Source organism: Typha latifolia, chromosome 1 (assembly GCF_019914945.1).
Source record: "Typha latifolia isolate L0001 chromosome 1, TyphaL0001v2, whole genome shotgun sequence".
Lineage (NCBI taxonomy): Eukaryota > Viridiplantae > Streptophyta > Magnoliopsida > Poales > Typhaceae > Typha > Typha latifolia.
In genome coordinates this window covers 4,357,908-4,373,848 of record NC_133086.1, presented here as the reverse complement: position 1 = coordinate 4,373,848, position 15,941 = coordinate 4,357,908, and the positions used below count along the sequence as shown (strand labels likewise).

General features: G+C 38.2%; 5 protein-coding genes across 8 annotated transcripts; 4 read left to right on the top strand and 1 right to left on the bottom strand.

Moving 5' to 3' along the window:
• Positions 1-2,125: 2,125 nt before the first annotated feature.
• On the top strand, positions 2,126-4,131 carry LOC140794880 (cytochrome b-c1 complex subunit 9, mitochondrial-like). Its single transcript, XM_073147154.1, has 3 exons — positions 2,126-2,271; positions 2,434-2,481; positions 3,857-4,131. The coding sequence occupies exons 1-3, from the start codon at positions 2,179-2,181 to the stop codon at positions 3,902-3,904; spliced, it is 189 nt and encodes a 62-aa protein (XP_073003255.1). The 5' UTR covers positions 2,126-2,178; the 3' UTR covers positions 3,905-4,131.
• A 1,261-nt stretch (positions 4,132-5,392) lies between these two features.
• Positions 5,393-8,267, top strand: LOC140789939 (large ribosomal subunit protein uL1). Of its 2 annotated transcripts, none has more exons than XM_073139870.1 (6): positions 5,393-5,427; positions 5,589-5,641; positions 6,095-6,314; positions 6,811-6,976; positions 7,581-7,786; positions 7,972-8,267. In XM_073139870.1, exons 2-6 carry the CDS (start codon positions 5,637-5,639, stop codon positions 8,023-8,025), a joined length of 651 nt encoding a protein of 216 aa, XP_072995971.1. In that variant the 5' UTR covers positions 5,393-5,427; positions 5,589-5,636; the 3' UTR covers positions 8,026-8,267. The 2 variants fall into 2 exon arrangements, with proteins under 2 accessions (XP_072995971.1, XP_072995964.1); XM_073139863.1 differs by having other exon boundaries at positions 5,393-5,443.
• Positions 8,268-8,831: 564 nt separating this feature from the next.
• On the top strand, positions 8,832-11,276 carry LOC140789952 (uncharacterized). The gene is made up of 3 exons (XM_073139882.1): positions 8,832-9,123; positions 10,508-10,729; positions 10,807-11,276. Exons 1-3 carry the CDS (start codon positions 8,959-8,961, stop codon positions 11,026-11,028), a joined length of 609 nt encoding a protein of 202 aa, XP_072995983.1. The 5' UTR covers positions 8,832-8,958; the 3' UTR covers positions 11,029-11,276.
• A 107-nt stretch (positions 11,277-11,383) lies between these two features.
• LOC140789962 (ferredoxin, root R-B1-like) lies at positions 11,384-13,076 on the top strand. 2 transcript variants are annotated; one of them, XM_073139904.1, is made up of 3 exons: positions 11,384-11,522; positions 11,596-11,686; positions 12,441-13,076. In XM_073139904.1, exons 1-3 carry the CDS (start codon positions 11,520-11,522, stop codon positions 12,902-12,904), a joined length of 558 nt encoding a protein of 185 aa, XP_072996005.1. In that variant the 5' UTR covers positions 11,384-11,519; the 3' UTR covers positions 12,905-13,076. The 2 variants fall into 2 exon arrangements, with proteins under 2 accessions (XP_072996005.1, XP_072995996.1); XM_073139895.1 differs by having other exon boundaries at positions 11,410-11,522; positions 11,610-11,686.
• LOC140789928 (probable calcium-binding protein CML48) lies at positions 12,377-15,910 on the bottom strand. Of its 2 annotated transcripts, none has more exons than XM_073139843.1 (5): positions 15,429-15,910; positions 15,174-15,220; positions 14,526-14,701; positions 14,430-14,448; positions 12,377-13,850 (listed from the first exon to the last, which is right to left on the bottom strand). In XM_073139843.1, exons 1-5 carry the CDS (start codon positions 15,772-15,774, stop codon positions 13,746-13,748), a joined length of 693 nt encoding a protein of 230 aa, XP_072995944.1. In that variant the 5' UTR covers positions 15,775-15,910; the 3' UTR covers positions 12,377-13,745. The 2 variants fall into 2 exon arrangements, with proteins under 2 accessions (XP_072995944.1, XP_072995951.1); XM_073139850.1 differs by having other exon boundaries at positions 12,377-13,840.
• Between the last annotated feature and the right edge of the window lie 31 nt (positions 15,911-15,941).

Below are 15,941 nucleotides of genomic sequence, written 5' to 3'. Positions count from 1 at the left end.
GCAAAGAGGCATGTGTCTCTCCACATACCATTCATCTCTCTCTCTCTCTCTCTCTCTCTCTCTCTCTCTCTCTCTCTCTTAGGTAGACGATATATAGAACCATTACCTTCTTCTCTAGTAGTAATAATAGTACTAGTTGAAGGAGATGCTCTCCCAGAGTTATCCTGATCCGGCGGCCCAGGCGAGCCCGATGGCGGCGCGTGCCGGGAACGGAGAGGGGCGGCGGGAGAGGTTGAAGAGGCTGAGGGTTGAGATGGGGGGCGGGAGGGTTTGCATACCAGAGAGCTGGGGGCAGGAGAGCAGGTTAAAAGATTGGGCGGATTGCGCGGCGTTCAGTGGGTCGTTCGCCGCGGCCGTGGCGGCGTCGGCGTCGGCTCGAGATGCTCTGGCCGAGGAGTGCCGGAAGGCGAACTCGAGTAGAGTTGAACTGGAGAATAGATGCTGATGCTTTCCTCTTCCTCTTCTATACATATGGAGTTGGGTTCTTTTTTATGCATCAATCTTTCTTTCTTTTTTGGGGGGGATACTTTTAGGGAAATGGATAGCGAAACATATGGATGGTTTGATATGTTGTATTACGATCTCTGACTCAAAAATTTTAAACTGCTAGTAAAAAGAGAACAATTACTTCTATAATGTGAGCTAAATGCTCTGTTCTTCCGGCCGGTTTGGAATCACAGGATGTGTGGATTTGGAATTATAATTTCATCAAATTCGTTCTTTTGGAAAATCAGGGTAATTACGATTTTAATTGATTCGGAAGATTCATTATTTTCTAAATACCAGCATTTATTTTTTAAATAAAATCAATTGAATTTTCTCTTAATAAAATTAATTGCATTTCAAAGCAATAATATTATCTCTATCATGTCCGACCCTTCCGTACGATTTAATTTTAAAAAAAAAATATTTCTCCCAGTCGGAATGAAATTTCTCTCCAAATAATTCTTTCCTAGTCTATCATAGGTTGGTGATTTTGAATCTCCCAACTTCTAGAGATTTATAAAAAATAGTGTCTCACTACATAATCGTAAGCCGACTCTGCGCCCTCAAACTTATTGTTTTGTTATATCTATAGTTCTATCTAATTTAGATCAAATACGAGGTTTATACCAAAGAGTCGTCATCCTGTCATCTCACATCCAAATATTAGATCTAGATGTTTCACCCTTTCTTAGACATGCTTCCTCTAAACTAGCTTATCAATTTCTTAAAGTAATTCTAATTTGACATGTTATAAATCCATTTTAGAATAAAGACTTTTCTTTGAAAATTAGCCTAGGGTCACTTGCTGACTAGATAGATCCCACCTCTCAGCCTTTGGGCTTGTCTTAATACTCGGCGTCCCGTCTACTCTGTTGATACTTGAGACCATTGACTATTTATTCTTTCATTGTAGAGTGATCACCACCACTCTTTGTGAATTTTCCAGGGAGACGAATTGCTAAAATTGAACAGAGCTTGGTTCAAAGGGATGCAAAGTCGTCTTACTTTAGCAAACAATTATATAGCTCAGTTATTTGTCGAAAGTATTAAGCCCACCCACCCCAACTATCGTTCTTGTTCGTTGGGAACTTCTCTCACCTTGATAGGTTAACATTAACCGGTGTTGTGTGGGGGCAAATTTAGACTACTGGTAGTCCTATCTTTGCAGGTTGTAGATGCGGGCCGTATGAATCAATGTTGATTGCAGAGCAATGAGAGAGGCGCTACAAAGTATTGCACATAGGAACTTATCCAAGGTGTGGATTGAGATTGACTCTACTTTTTTCATTAACATTTGGAGGGATAGTCTTAGTCAATTGACTCTATTATTAATAACATCAAAATTACATAATTTTAACAATTATAAAGTTACACATATTAGGCTTCGGGTGATACTCTTCTGCACATATGTCAATTTTGATCGCTAACGACTTCTATAATTAGTATATTTAATGACCATATGGACTATTAAAAATGTCTTATAAGTTATAGGGGGGGTTATGAACAAAAATTTCTGAGGGTTGAAAAAATAAAGGAAATTATCCTACAAAATTATCAAGCCCGAAACGAGTCTGAGGCTAACTTGAGTCGCACGGCCCAACCCGAATCGTTGCATATCTTGGACTTGGACTTGGACTTGGGTTTTTCTTTTGTGTTTCGTTGGAAGGAAGCGAACGGAACAATCGAGATCTCATGGGGTTGTGGGAAGGGCTCTACCGCGTCCTCATGCGCCGCAACTCCGTCTACGTTACCTTCGTCGTCGCCGGCGCCTTCGCCGGGGAGCGGGTTTGTCTCCTCTTCCTCCCTTCCTTCCTTCTCTCCTCCGTAGCCATCGATTAGGGTTTCTGACATCTCAATGTATTTTTTCTTTTGTGCCTCATATGGGTTTCTATTGGATGCCATGGACGCCTATGTGTAACTATTCCTTTTATTTTTATTTGGTTGCAGATGGTGGATTACGGAGTTCACAAGTTGTGGGAGTATAACAACGTGGGGGTAATGGTTTTTGAACTCGGTCTATTGTTGAATTTATTGCATTGATTTGTATGAAAATATTGGTCTCAAATTAAAATTATTGTTTGATGTGATATTTTGCTTATACTCCAAATCTATGGATTCTTCACTCGGATAGCTTTAGAATTACCTTACCTTGGAGCTCTTGCATTGAGAAAATATGCCCAAGCCTGCTCTTCAACTCACTTATTCTAAAAGGCTAAAGAGAACCAAGAGACTCTTGATGCCGTTGTAATAGCGTGCTCAAGATCAAAGTGTTCGTTTTATTGGGAAACTATCCCCGAGGGAATCGAAAATTGACCCAATTAACCAAACTACATATGCTAAAGTCCAGTAGAGGTTAGGGAGATATAAGCCCGAATTGGTCTATTGAAGTCCAGCAAAACTAGTCAGTTATTGACGAAAAAAGTGAATTTGCAACTATAAACTTTGCAGCACGATCCATGCTGTTTCTAAGCAGGAGTTTGCTTGATATATTGATTCTATTGAATCTTCCTTCACATTTCTTTCTTGTATCTTGTTTATTGGAGGGAGTTTCATCTGGTAAAGTGTGGATTACATCTCGAGAGCCATTATGAGCTGACTCAATATTCATAATCATTCTTCCCTCCACAGTAAGTCCCATTTTGCTTTCTGCTGTCAAGTGTCAAATGGAGCCATAGACATAATGGTTGCTGTTGCCCTTCACCAATGAGAAGAGTGGGAGAGCAAGATAATTAATTCATGTAAGAGGAGATGGAGACTGGAGGATAAAGGGATTAGGAATTTAGGAGATAAAATAACCTCGTTCACCAACCCAAGGTGATGGTATAGTTTTCGCCAATAAAGAAATTAAATTAGAAATTGGTGTTATTTATTGGAACATCCATTTCTCTGGACAATCCTTGGGTTTCATTTAATGGTCAACTACATTTGTTGTTAGCATGATGCCACGATCTGCTCGGCGATGTTTATTGTCCAAAGCTTTGAAGTCACTGAGGAGTTGATTTAGTTAAAGTAAAGACATATTCAGAGCAGTATCTTAGTGCTTGTTCAGACTTCCTGATATCTTTTGGAATTTTATGTCTAATTTATTATTCAAGATTGCCTCTGCTTCCAACAATTCATAAGAAACTTTACTTGAAATTAAAATAACAATTCTGTGCTCCATCCTTTGTTCATGTAATTAGCATAGGACCATCTGTTCCCTGGGTCTTGTTTTGACTTGAATTCATCTGTGATGCCTACCAATTTTATGTTGCCCAGAAAGCATTCCAGCTGCTAACAAAATTTTTGTTATGGTGCAGTGCTATATTTGCATCATTTGTAAGCCACCTCGAATGATGTTATTCATACAGTTTCTTTGTTTGAAATGCAGAAAAGATATGAGGATATTCCAGTGTTGGGGCAAAGGCAATCTGAATGATGATTGTTGGAGGTCTAGCTTTTTGCAGATCTTGCATTACATTGAGCTTAGAACAGCTTGTGGAAACACTTCTGTTGCGCAATAAACATTATAAATGGCATTGAGCCAAGACTCATTTATTAGCATGATTCTCACTTGAATCTTAAATTTAAAGGTTCAAGCGTGAACGGAACCTCTTATGTATTGTGCATCCATTTTTGGGTTGATCAAGATACCCCATGCAGCTACATCTCTTTTCTTGCCTCTTCAACATTTCTATGATCTTAAATACAGCTACGTCCAATCTGAGATTTTTCCAGGTGGGTTGAATACTTGAATCAATTCTTCAACATTCTGAACAGTCCCAAGTGGTTTAAAATCATTTGAACGACATCTTGTTCGTTTTCCAGGCTAAGGATCAAGTAACTGTAGTCTTTTCCAAATTTTAACCATAGATCATTAAATTTCTGTCATTCTGCTTACTGTGACAATGTAGAGCGTCTCCATCTGTCCGGCTGTAGTTTTTAACAATCAATGCCTGTCTGTTGGTAGGATCAACCCTGTTTCTACACCAAAGCAACACACTTGCTCCAGTTAAATATACCTTGTTGCAGCCTTTCATAGGTCCCCTGGATTACTAAAGTTGAGATAAGATATATATGCTGTTTCACACACAATTCCACGTGCCCTATACTACTTGGTTTTTTCCTTTTTCTTTTTAATTATTATTTTTATTTATAAAGAGAAGTCATAATATAATAATAGTGTCGTAGTAAATATTGATGACCCTTAAAATTCAAACTCGAGTGTCCTCGTACATTGACTACTTTGGTCTATTTTGTTTATTAGAGAAATGAAAACCACGCTATTTGCATGAAAAAAAGCTCATACTTTATGATAATTGATAGTTTCGGACTCTTTAATTTTAGAATATCAAATTTGGGCTCTCTTAGTCGTTTAGCCCTTATTAAAAGTATATATTTAAATACATACATTAGTAACATTAAAAGCGTACGCTTCACAAATCTTTTGAGTATAATTTATATAGGTGATGCATATCATTTTTTTACTAAATTTAAATACATACATAATAAAATTAAAAAAAATATTTTAACATACAATTTTAGGACATGACAGTTCTTTTTTTTTAATTTTGTTGGGGCTAAATGAAGAGATCCTTACTGGCTATTTTAAAACTAAAGTGCCCAATATTGTGAATACCATAATTAAGAGATTGTTTTTTCATGAAAATGTATTGATTAAAATATATTCTAGAAGAAAGTTAAAAGAGCTCTTGTATGAAAAATTCCTATATCCAAATTACTCCTGGTTATTGGGCCTCTGTGAGTTAGCCCATATCTTTTATCGTAACTAGTTAATTGGGCCGACTTAAAGCCCAAAACACCGGCCTCCCAGATCCAACGGCTGTGAACAAACGCGAACGTTTCTATGATGATCTAATCCACTCTCCTCGTTACCTATATATATGCATATATATGCTGCTTCCCCGATTCCTCTCGTGTTAGGGTTTTCGTCTATCTCGCGTGAGCTCTCTTCTCTGTATGAATCTTCTTCGCGCCGCAATTATTTCTCTCTCTTCTAACCTTCGTCACCCTCATCGCTTTCGTCTTCTTCGGACAACGAGTTTAAACTCCTGCGGTTATCTCTGTGATTTGCTAACGATCTCATCTTTATTTGCTTGTAGGAGGCGGCGGAGGAGGCAAAGTGAGCGGAGGAGGAACCGGACGCTACAATGAGGTATTATGGTTGTTTTGCAAACATTAGATGTTTTTTACTCTTGATCTGTTTAATGTTGGTGGAGAAATATATTCTGATCATCTGGTCGGACGGTTAGATTTTAGGCAATGATTAGCAAGAAGTATATTTTGAAACTCTTAATAATCCTCATTTTTAATCCGGGATTATCTATGCCGCTATAATTTTGCAACATTTTATTCCTTTTCTTGTTTGAAGATGGATTGATTTCCATGACTCTTTTTTTACGTTATTTCTTCACCAACCGTGAATTGTTATGGACTTCTGTGTCTCTTTACCAATATATACTAAAATATATGGCATGATATATAAATCGTTTCTTATGAACTCATAAATTAAGAAGTATATGTAAGTCTATTTTACATGACTTATTCTATTCCTGATTTACTCATTTAACATTAAATATGTATAATCTATATTATTTTCATGTTGCAGCAAGTTACAAACCGAAGTTCTGAAAGAAGCAATCACCCAAATTGTTGGCGAGTCTCGGGAGAAGAAGCGAAAGTTTACTGAAACAATTGAGCTGCAGATTGGGTTGAAAAACTATGACCCTCAAAAGGACAAGCGGTTCAGTGGTTCTGTTAAGCTGCCCCATATTCCACGCCCAAAGATGAAGGTTTGCATGCTTGGTGATGCTCAACATGTTGGAGAGGTAAAGAGATGGTTATGTGCATTTTTAGTTTTTACACTAGATAACTGTGTTAAGGATAGATAATCTCCAGTAGTCCTTCCATGCAAGGATCCGTTGTAGTGTGTGCTTTTCTTGGTGGTTTTGGACATCAGATACAATTGCTATTGGTATTTTTTTTCTTTAAATTTTTCACACACTGTCCAAATAATTTTGGTCATCTATATCTAACAACATAAAAATTGCTTAAAACTGTCTTTCTTATATGTAAGTATATGCCATCATTTATTGAATGTGTTTATTATGTTGATTTGATAATTGATACTATCTAATCTACTCTAATTTATTAAATGATGTTGTTGTTTTATACTTTTCGATGTCCCTAACTATCATAAGTCTTTAAGTTACTTATGCCTTCAATTTCTGGTTGGAAGTAGGCAAAAAATTTGTTGGACTCCATCATTTTTCCTGTTAAATTTCATTGTCGTATTGCCTGATAGCAATTAACATGCTCTTGCAGGCAGAGAAGATAGGGCTCGACTATATGGATGTTGAAGGGCTTAAGAAGATGAACAAGAATAAGAAGCTAGTCAAAAAGCTTGCTAAGAAGTACCATGCTTTCTTGGCATCAGAGGCTATCATTAAACAGATTCCCCGGCTTCTTGGACCTGGTCTCAACAAAGCAGGCAAGTATTTTTGTTCTATCTTGTGAGTCTTATTTTACTTGTGTAAGCATTTAGACTTGCAGTTCTTATGCTGTTTCCCCTAAGCTGGGATTACTGCCTAATGGAAAGATTTAGAAAGTAATGCACTAGATCCCGGAGATATACTTGTTATGATGCAAGCAGTGGAATTTCATGTCATATATTATTGTTTTGTTGTAGCATTTTGAGTAGATGATGGTTTTATATATGGAATCTGTTGCTTCCTCTGGGCTTTTATGTTGATCCACTATTAGTTTTTGGTGTCTACTGTCCTTTAATGATGATGTACAGGTGATAGATGTAGTATATGTAGATGAATGCCTGCTTCTAGTAGCGCATGTTAACCTACTTGCCTTTAATATTCTTTTACCAGTAAAAGGATATCCTATATAATATCTGTCTCTTATCTAATAGAAAAGATGGACACTGAGGATTACTCTACAGGACTGCAACTTGATGGGCAATTTCACTTTCTTTTGTTAATTTAAGCTCTCTCTGTGTGTGTGTGGTCAAGTGAAATGGCGAATATATATAATTATGTTATACATGCTTCTAGTATGCTTATTTGAATAGATCGGTTATGCAGGTAAATTCCCAACTCTTGTAAGTCATCAGGAATCCCTGGAGGCCAAGGTTAATGAGACAAAAGCAATGGTGAAATTCCAACTCAAGAAAGTTCTCTGCATGGGTGTTGCTGTGGGTAACTGTGGAATGGAGGAGAAGCAGATCCAACAGAATGTGCAATTAAGCGTGAACTTCCTTGTGTCTTTGTTGAAGAAGAATTGGCAAAATGTGAGCTTTTCCTTGATTTTCCATATAGCTTCTTGTTTCTTTCAATTTTTAGAAAACAGTTCCACTGTCTGGTAAACATGTTCAATTTAAGACATTTGTTACATCTGAACTCTGAAAGGTTTGAAACTAGTTAAGTAACTTATCTTTTTTAGCAATCTCTAATTAACTCCTTTGATGTCACTTAGGTGAGATGCTTGTATCTGAAGAGCACGATGGGAAAGCCATGTCGCGTATTCTAAGACTAATACTGTTCCGAGAGAGGAAGGTCGTAGGCTTGATATCTTCTCATTAGTTGCTGCTTAAATTTGTTCCGGTGCCATCCATCCGTCTGTTTATCAAGAAATTCATGTTTGTTTTAAATTTTTGCTACTGCAATTTTGGTCAGCAGTATCGATTATGTTTTCTTATGGAATGGACTTTGATCCAACTCCTCATCTTTACTTTCATATCCTGAATGTCAAAATCCATATACTTTGCTTGCTGCCTGTGAGCACATTTTGGCAAAGGCAGTTTACAGGTTGAGCTTCCCGCTCCTACAGTTGAAACCAAGCTGTGAGGCCAAATGATGAACTGTGTGTGTTTAACCAAGTTTATATTCTATCTTTATCCTTGATGCTTCGATTTATGAACAATGGATCAGCTCTATCCAAATTAATACTTACTGCGTCACTCAAATCTGATATCATAAAAGTTGCTATGCTCAAAACAGTGTTCCTGTTACTATGAGCCCATTTCTTTTAGTATGAGGATAAGATCACTTGATTTTGGATACGTATTGTTCAATTATATAAAATTAAAAGTGTATTTATCTTTTATAGTCAATATATATATTATATTTATAATAAAGTGTACATGGAACACATTTATTATAAAATATAATAAAATTGTAAAAGCTGATAATATAAGATGAAGAGTTTTGTAATTTAATTGTAGTAAAAATTTTTAATTTAGTATATAAAAATGAATGCATATCTTTTTTAATAGTTGATATACATTTTGTTAAGGCGAAGCCAGGCTCTATTTGCAAATAGTGAAAGTTATAGATTCTATATACAAAATGTGGATGTTATTTGCAAATTTACCTCCTCCCAATCTTGTAGAAAGAGAGGAGACTGAGTAGTTTTGCTTAGAGACGGAGACGAGGCGGCTGCCTTCCATCGTCTCTTAGGGCTATGTCGCCGGTTCTAAGCCTCCCCTTCGCTTTGCGGACGCCTCTACGCGTTTGCCGCAACGCTCTCCTCGTAAACCCTAACCCTAACCCTAGATGGGAAGCGCTCCAGAAGCAGTTCGCCCGCAAGGGTCGTAACTCCTGCTTCTTTTCTGACGGCCGTAAGCAAGTAATCCTCCTTCCCATCTTTTCTTTCTTTCGGGAATTTTCTTTCCTTTTCTTTTTAGTTTCTGATGTTCAAATTCCCTTTGTCAATTGAATGGTACCAAATGAGCTATTTTTTGGTGTCATAGGTGCAAGATAAAATGGGGGTTTAGGTTTTTGGAGGTGGAGAGTAACACGAATAGGAAACAATCACTTACTGTGTAAGTAGGTTCAGAAATCCGGAAATTTAAATTTCTCTATGAAATATAATCAGTTAAAGAAGGAGAGCAAACTCCACAAAAAGTGGACAAATTTATATTTTGGAGAATTCTCTTACAAATTAGAAGGGGAAGTAATAGAGAAGAACTCTTATGTAGTAGTCTCCTTGAAAGTGCAGTTGTAGGCTGTACTTAAGGGGTCATCGTTACTGATCCATGGAGGATACATTTCCATGTTTAGTCTCCATAAATGCTCATATAAACATGACAAATAATATTTATATGTATATAGTTCAGAAGTATGGTAGTGAGGAGCTGCGAGCATGGAAGCTTGTGTTTCGCCTGCATCTGGGTTCTGGCTCACATTGCTGCACTCAAGCCCTAGAGAATGGCTCCAATAGTAAGTGAGTATTACTCAGAGCTTGCCTCTCACCTTTATGACACAGAGGCTTAAGGGCCTTAAGCATTTCTACTAAGCTAAACAATGAAGCCTTTATGAGAATGCAATTAATGGCAAGCGTCCACATGGTTAAGTATCTACTAAAGGCATGCACTTTGTTGCCTGGTTCGCAACTTCACATCCTCTATTTTTCTAGTTTAATGTAATTTTTTGAGTCTTTTATCTTTTCTTAGAAACTTTAGGATGAAGAAGCTATTCAAATTTGTTCCATTACAAGTTGTATTAGACATGAGTGGCTTATGTTCACTAACCACTAAGGGAGTCTTTTAGCTTGTTGGTTAGTATGTATTCTCTTTTCAGCTACAGTAGTACTAGGCTGAAAAGAGTTCGCTTGTGGTGCTAATTGAGGAAAAGTTACATGGGCCAAGTTTTCTTTGCTCATGTATAAAATACTAGTGGAGAGAATTATGGTGATGTAATATACATATTCTTCTGAATAGTGTACAACTGTCTTCCAGGTCAGTTACAGTGGGTGTTTTGCAAGGCTTATTGGTTATTTTGTGGTGGGACGTATGAGATGCACTTGTTATCCTCCCTTATTCTGGTGATTGAATTCAGGATGTTGAACATTTGTTGTGTTTTGGGTCCACGAAATAAGGGATCTTGTCAATCAGTTGATCAGTTGCGTCGTAGTTAAGGTCTTAGAAAACTCGTGGCGGTCAATGTTTTCCTCAACAACTGATAATTTCCATGAACTCCTCTCTCATTATTGAACTCCTTCCTTGGTGCAGGAACAAGCTAAGAAAGCTCTAGAAAGTGCTCTAGGTACAAAGAAAACTGAGTTTGAAAAATGGAACAAAGAAATTGAAAGGCGGGAGCAAAGGGATGGTGGAGGTGGGGGTGGTCAGGGAGGCTGGTTTGGAGGTAGAGGATGGTTTGGGTGGCTTGGCGGTGATAACTTCTGGGAGGAGGCACAACAAGCAATTCTTGCTATCATTGGCATTGTTTCATTGGTAAGAAAGATTGCATTTCCCAACTTCTGGTTGTTCTTTGAGTAATCTGTATGATTTTTATTCATTCTTTTCCACAGTATCTCCTGATAGCGAAGGGCAATGTAATGTTCGCCATGGTCTCCAACTCATTGCTGTTCTTGCTGCGAAGAGTAAGGGATTGGTTCACTTTCCTGGCATCACGTTTTCCTCGGAGGACTATGGTACCTATTTCTGGACCTGGATCGACATCTGTAAACGATGCTTATCAGACTCCAATGTCGGCTAAGGAAAGGGTGGTGCGAAAATGGGGAGCGGATTAAAACTTTAAACGCCTTAAATATTCTTCCCTCGATTGAAGTAGGAGAAGGAAATGCAATTTTAGCGAGAATCAATACTGCAACTTGCAGTTATTGTGGCTGAAACCACATCTGCTGTTCTTTATAGAGTTTTGTGAAGTATGTAAAAGAAGAGATTCCCAAATTTTGTGGCTGAATTCAAACTGCAGTCTGAAATTGCTGAACCTCTGCATTCGGGATGTTGGTTTGTAGATGAATATTTTTTTTTTCCACTGGAGCATCGGTTTAAGATTGAAACAAGCAAATAACTGCATGCTTGTAGAATCCTCCTCTGCACGAATCCTAAAGTAGCAGAGAGACGTGGCTTTCTTAATGCAGGTTACATCCTTAATCAAATGCCACGTGGACTGTTCCACGTGGCGTCGCGAATTAACTATGACGAAAAGACGTTCGAGATGAGGCCATAGCCCTTAGAGATCGTTGAAAAGACGTCCCCATATGGCAACAAGGGCTTTATGGTAAATTTCCAGATATCCTCCGTGGCTTCTTTGTATTTATTTCCAACTTCCTGACCCCTCGCCCACCAAATAGCCGCCTAACTGCAGTCTTCATATAGCGAGATCGGGGGGAAGCAAACTCATCTCTTTGTTGCCATCCAAGGGATCGGGGGGTTACAGGATTGGTATCTATCTCTTGCTACTCTTTCTATTCTTTTTCTTTCTCTTTTGAATCGTTCTGTTTGATCTGATGTCGGAGCAGAAGTACCATAGTGAGGCCAACTTTTGTGAAATATTTTATTAGAGGGTTCTCTGTGTTGGTTCTTTTTATAGATGTTTGGATCTATCAATCATCGCATGCTTGACGTTTCCCTTGATTCTTGAAAGTTTTCTGCCTCTGCATCTAAATCTTATTGTACTTCATGAGCTTAGTTAGTTTTTTTTATTTTATTTCGTGTTAACAAGTTGCAGATGCATTTCTCCACTTTGCAGGGCAGTGATTTACCTTTCATCTACTCCACAATGATGCAGATTCTTTGACCTTATTGTTTAATTACTTGCAGAATTGTTTGCCTTAATTCTTTTCTTATTATGGTGGATTGCCTGTGCTATTCATTTGTCTCCAACTGGTATTATATATTCTAATATTTATCTTGCAGCTACTCTTTCAGTCCTTATCATGATGCTAATTGTTGTCTGTCTGAAAAAAGATAGTAACCAATTTTAATATGCTTGAAGCACATGCTGTTGCCATATCACTTGTCATTATTAACTAGTACATTCTGTGTTTGATTCTTTTCTTTTTCTTTTTGGTTTGAGGCTTTGAGCTTGTGTCAGTGGACTGCATAAAATGGATATCAATGAGATTATTGATATTAATCACATAATCTCCACCTAAAAAGATCCCACCTATATATATATTTTTTCCCTGGTCAACAGGTTACAAGATGTCAACTATTACCCTTCCAGCTTCCTACACTCTCAAAAGCAGCATAAGAATTCAGGCATCCCCTGTGCAGATTAGAAGCCCTTCCTCGCTGAGCTCACTAAAGCATATCTCCAAGGCATCTAGCCTAAAGGTTTCCAACAACTTCAGGGCATCTGCAATGGCTGTCTTCAAGGTGAAGCTAATTACGCCGGCTGGAAAAGAGCACGAATTTGATGCGCCAGATGACACCTACATCCTAGATGCAGCTGAGACTGCAGGAGTGGAGTTGCCTTATTCATGCAGAGCTGGCTCATGCTCCACCTGTGCTGGCAAAATGGAGGCTGGCGAAGTCGACCAGTCTGAAGGATCATTCCTGGATGAAGCACAGATGGAAAGTGGATATGTGCTGACTTGTACATCTTATCCGAGGGCGGACTGCATAATTTACACTCACAAAGAAGAAGAACTTTATTAGTTTGCGGAAATGTCAGAAACATGTCAGAATTTGATCCTTCTCTAAGTTTGATCCATTGCCTAAGGAAATGTCAGAATGATTAGCTAAGTCTGTTTGTTGTGATGTTTTGCATTCAATCTAATGCGGTTATGGAACATACGAATAGGATGTAATCTATGAAAATTTTTCCTTTTATTGGTTTTCAATCTTCTCAATGATACAAAGGAATCTATGATCTCAAAAATTGACTTATTACTTCAAGTAGATGCTTGTCACAATCATCATGCCTTTTAACTCTTCTATAGTGCCTGCTCATGGCGTATCTATTATAATCGTATTTCTCTCATGATCCATTCATGATGCATGGCATTACTTGTTGTTCTTATTCTCAACATTGTACCTGTGGCCAATTATCAATTGATTGAAAGTGCAACAGAATAAATGATAGTAGTGCTAAGGGTATCGACATTGAAAAACATATTTTCCAGAATATTTAGAATAGTTCATGGTCATTTATCAACTTCCATAAATCACGAGTTGATTTATGGAATGCATCTATCAAAATAAGACACCAGTTACAATCTATCAACTTCCACGATCACGAGAATTCATCTATCAAAATGTCTCAAAGAATATAGATGGAGAATGTTTATTACATGAACACACATCCATAAATCAATATCTCTATACAAATTCTTAGACAACAGATGAACAGAATCAAGAATATATATTACATGAACACACATCAATAAATCAATATCTTTATACAAATTCTTGGACAACAGATGAACAGAAAGCAGCATGCTGAAAAAAGCAATGACAACACCATACAGCAAACGATGAGTACAAAAACATGCCCAAACTATGGTACGATGAATGGAATGGTCATTAACATGAACACATCATATGTAAAGGTTACCGAACCACTAACGCAAGGGTCTTTCTCTTTGAATTTATCTGTTAATCCCTGAAAGAAAATTAAAAAAGTAAAATTCACAGAGATATCTATATATACTGTGTAATCTCACTAATGCAAGGGTCTAGGACAACCTATGTGAAAATAAATTATCTGAAGGCCAGTAGAGACAGATATATCTGTTTTACTGGCAAGTAACCCACAAACATCACAGCCATAACAAGTTACAAAGTCTCTGCCAACCGCCAATTTACAGGAAATTGGCTCAATGCCCAGTGAGGTAGGATGCAAATAATCATGCACACACGGCATGATACAAGAACATGTGTGTGCACATGCATACGCAGGAAATGGCTTCTCCTGAGGCTCTGGGTCCTATATTTGTATGTAGCAACAAAGAAATGTGATCTACCAACAACTTGATTTTGCCTTCAGGAGCCAAGTTTATACTAAGTTACTAACTGTGTGCACTATACCCTCAGGCACTTGCATCACAACACGCCAACACAACAACTGGGATTAGCCGTCCCTTAAAAGACATAAACAAAGATTCAGGTTTAATGCTGCCAACATTTAACTTGGGTTAGGTCTTTAATTCATTCAAGAGATCAGGAGAAAATTGAGACATACCTTTACAATTACCCCGCACCTATATATTCAATCAAGCAAGTAGTTAGATTATCATTCAATGAAGGTGAGAAACCTCACACCAAAAAATATACTTACTCGACAAAGTTATCAAAGTTTAGTCCACCCCTGCCATATCCTCCATCATTGTAGTTGGATATTAGAAATTGAAGAACAGAAGGTGGAACGGCATATCCAAGACTTTGAAGTGCTTCTTTTAACTCCTCAGAGTCCATTTTTCCACTTTGGTCCCTATCAAATCCATCAAAGATGGCCTGCATAAAATAACAGAAAACCAGTTAAGTAAAGACACTACAACAGCAACGAAAGTAGAAAGCAAAACAGGTAGAATGCAAAGGATAAGGAGGAAATATATTACATTCTGGAGTGCTCTCATGAGTTAATTCACATTCTTTCTCATTTTGAGGCTAACCTTAATAGCAATAATAAATTATAAGCATGATAAAAGAAACTTAATGCAAAAAAATTCTGATATAGACATGTATGTCTTAAATTTTCTTTACTTAGTTGCAGTATAAATTAAATTAAGCTAACTCAACGTGAGGGTTCTCAGTATCAGTCTTCTCTACCCTTTGGATCATCCTCTAAATGGCAAATTGGGTGAAGATGTGGTGAATAAGACCCTGATTAGATCCAAGATCTGAAAGTGTACAATATTGTAAATTCAAATATCCTAAGGCTAAACACTTTATAAATTTAGAGGATAAATCTACTACTATCACTTACTCGCCATTGCCCAAGACAATTCCAGAGAGCTGCGAACTCAGCAGGTCCTGCAACACCAGTTAATCAAGTCAAAAGAAACCCTTAATCAGAAACCAGCAGCACTTGCATAAACACAACTGGTGGGTAATCTAAAGTTAACATTTTAACTGTCCTGATTCGAGCATTTCAACAAGGAAAATGCAAGCAACTTAGAAAGAGAAAAAAAAAAGGACGACATTTTGGAGAAAAAGAAAGGAAAACAATGATCTCACGGACCCAATTTGGAGGGGTCGACGGGATTCTTGTAAAAGAACATTAGCATCCGAATGGTCCGAATGCTAAACCTTTCGTGGCCCGACGAAAGCGCCGCCTGCAGCTCCCACTCGTTGATGGAGCCGCTCCGATCGTGATCAGCGGCCTGGAAGCTGCGGATGACCTCGGGATGCGTGCCGGGAGGGAAACAGTAGCCGGCGCTGTCCCACGAGGAGTAAGAGGAAGAATACGAACGCGAATAAGGAGGCAGATGAGGGTGGGAATAAGAACGGTGATACGGGCGCTCTGCCGCCGCCGACAGGGGCGGGGCTGAGGGCGCCTGAGATGAGTATCGATTGAACTTCGCCATGACTTATGATTCCAGTACGGCGCTAGGGCTAAGGCTATATAGAAGGAGGAGGAGGATGAGGATGAGGAAGACGAAGGTCTTCGCTATCCGCCTGTAGCTTCCCTTGGTTTAAGTCTGTGGACGCGGGGTGGAAGAATTGGTTGGCGCGGCCCGTAACAGCGAAGCAT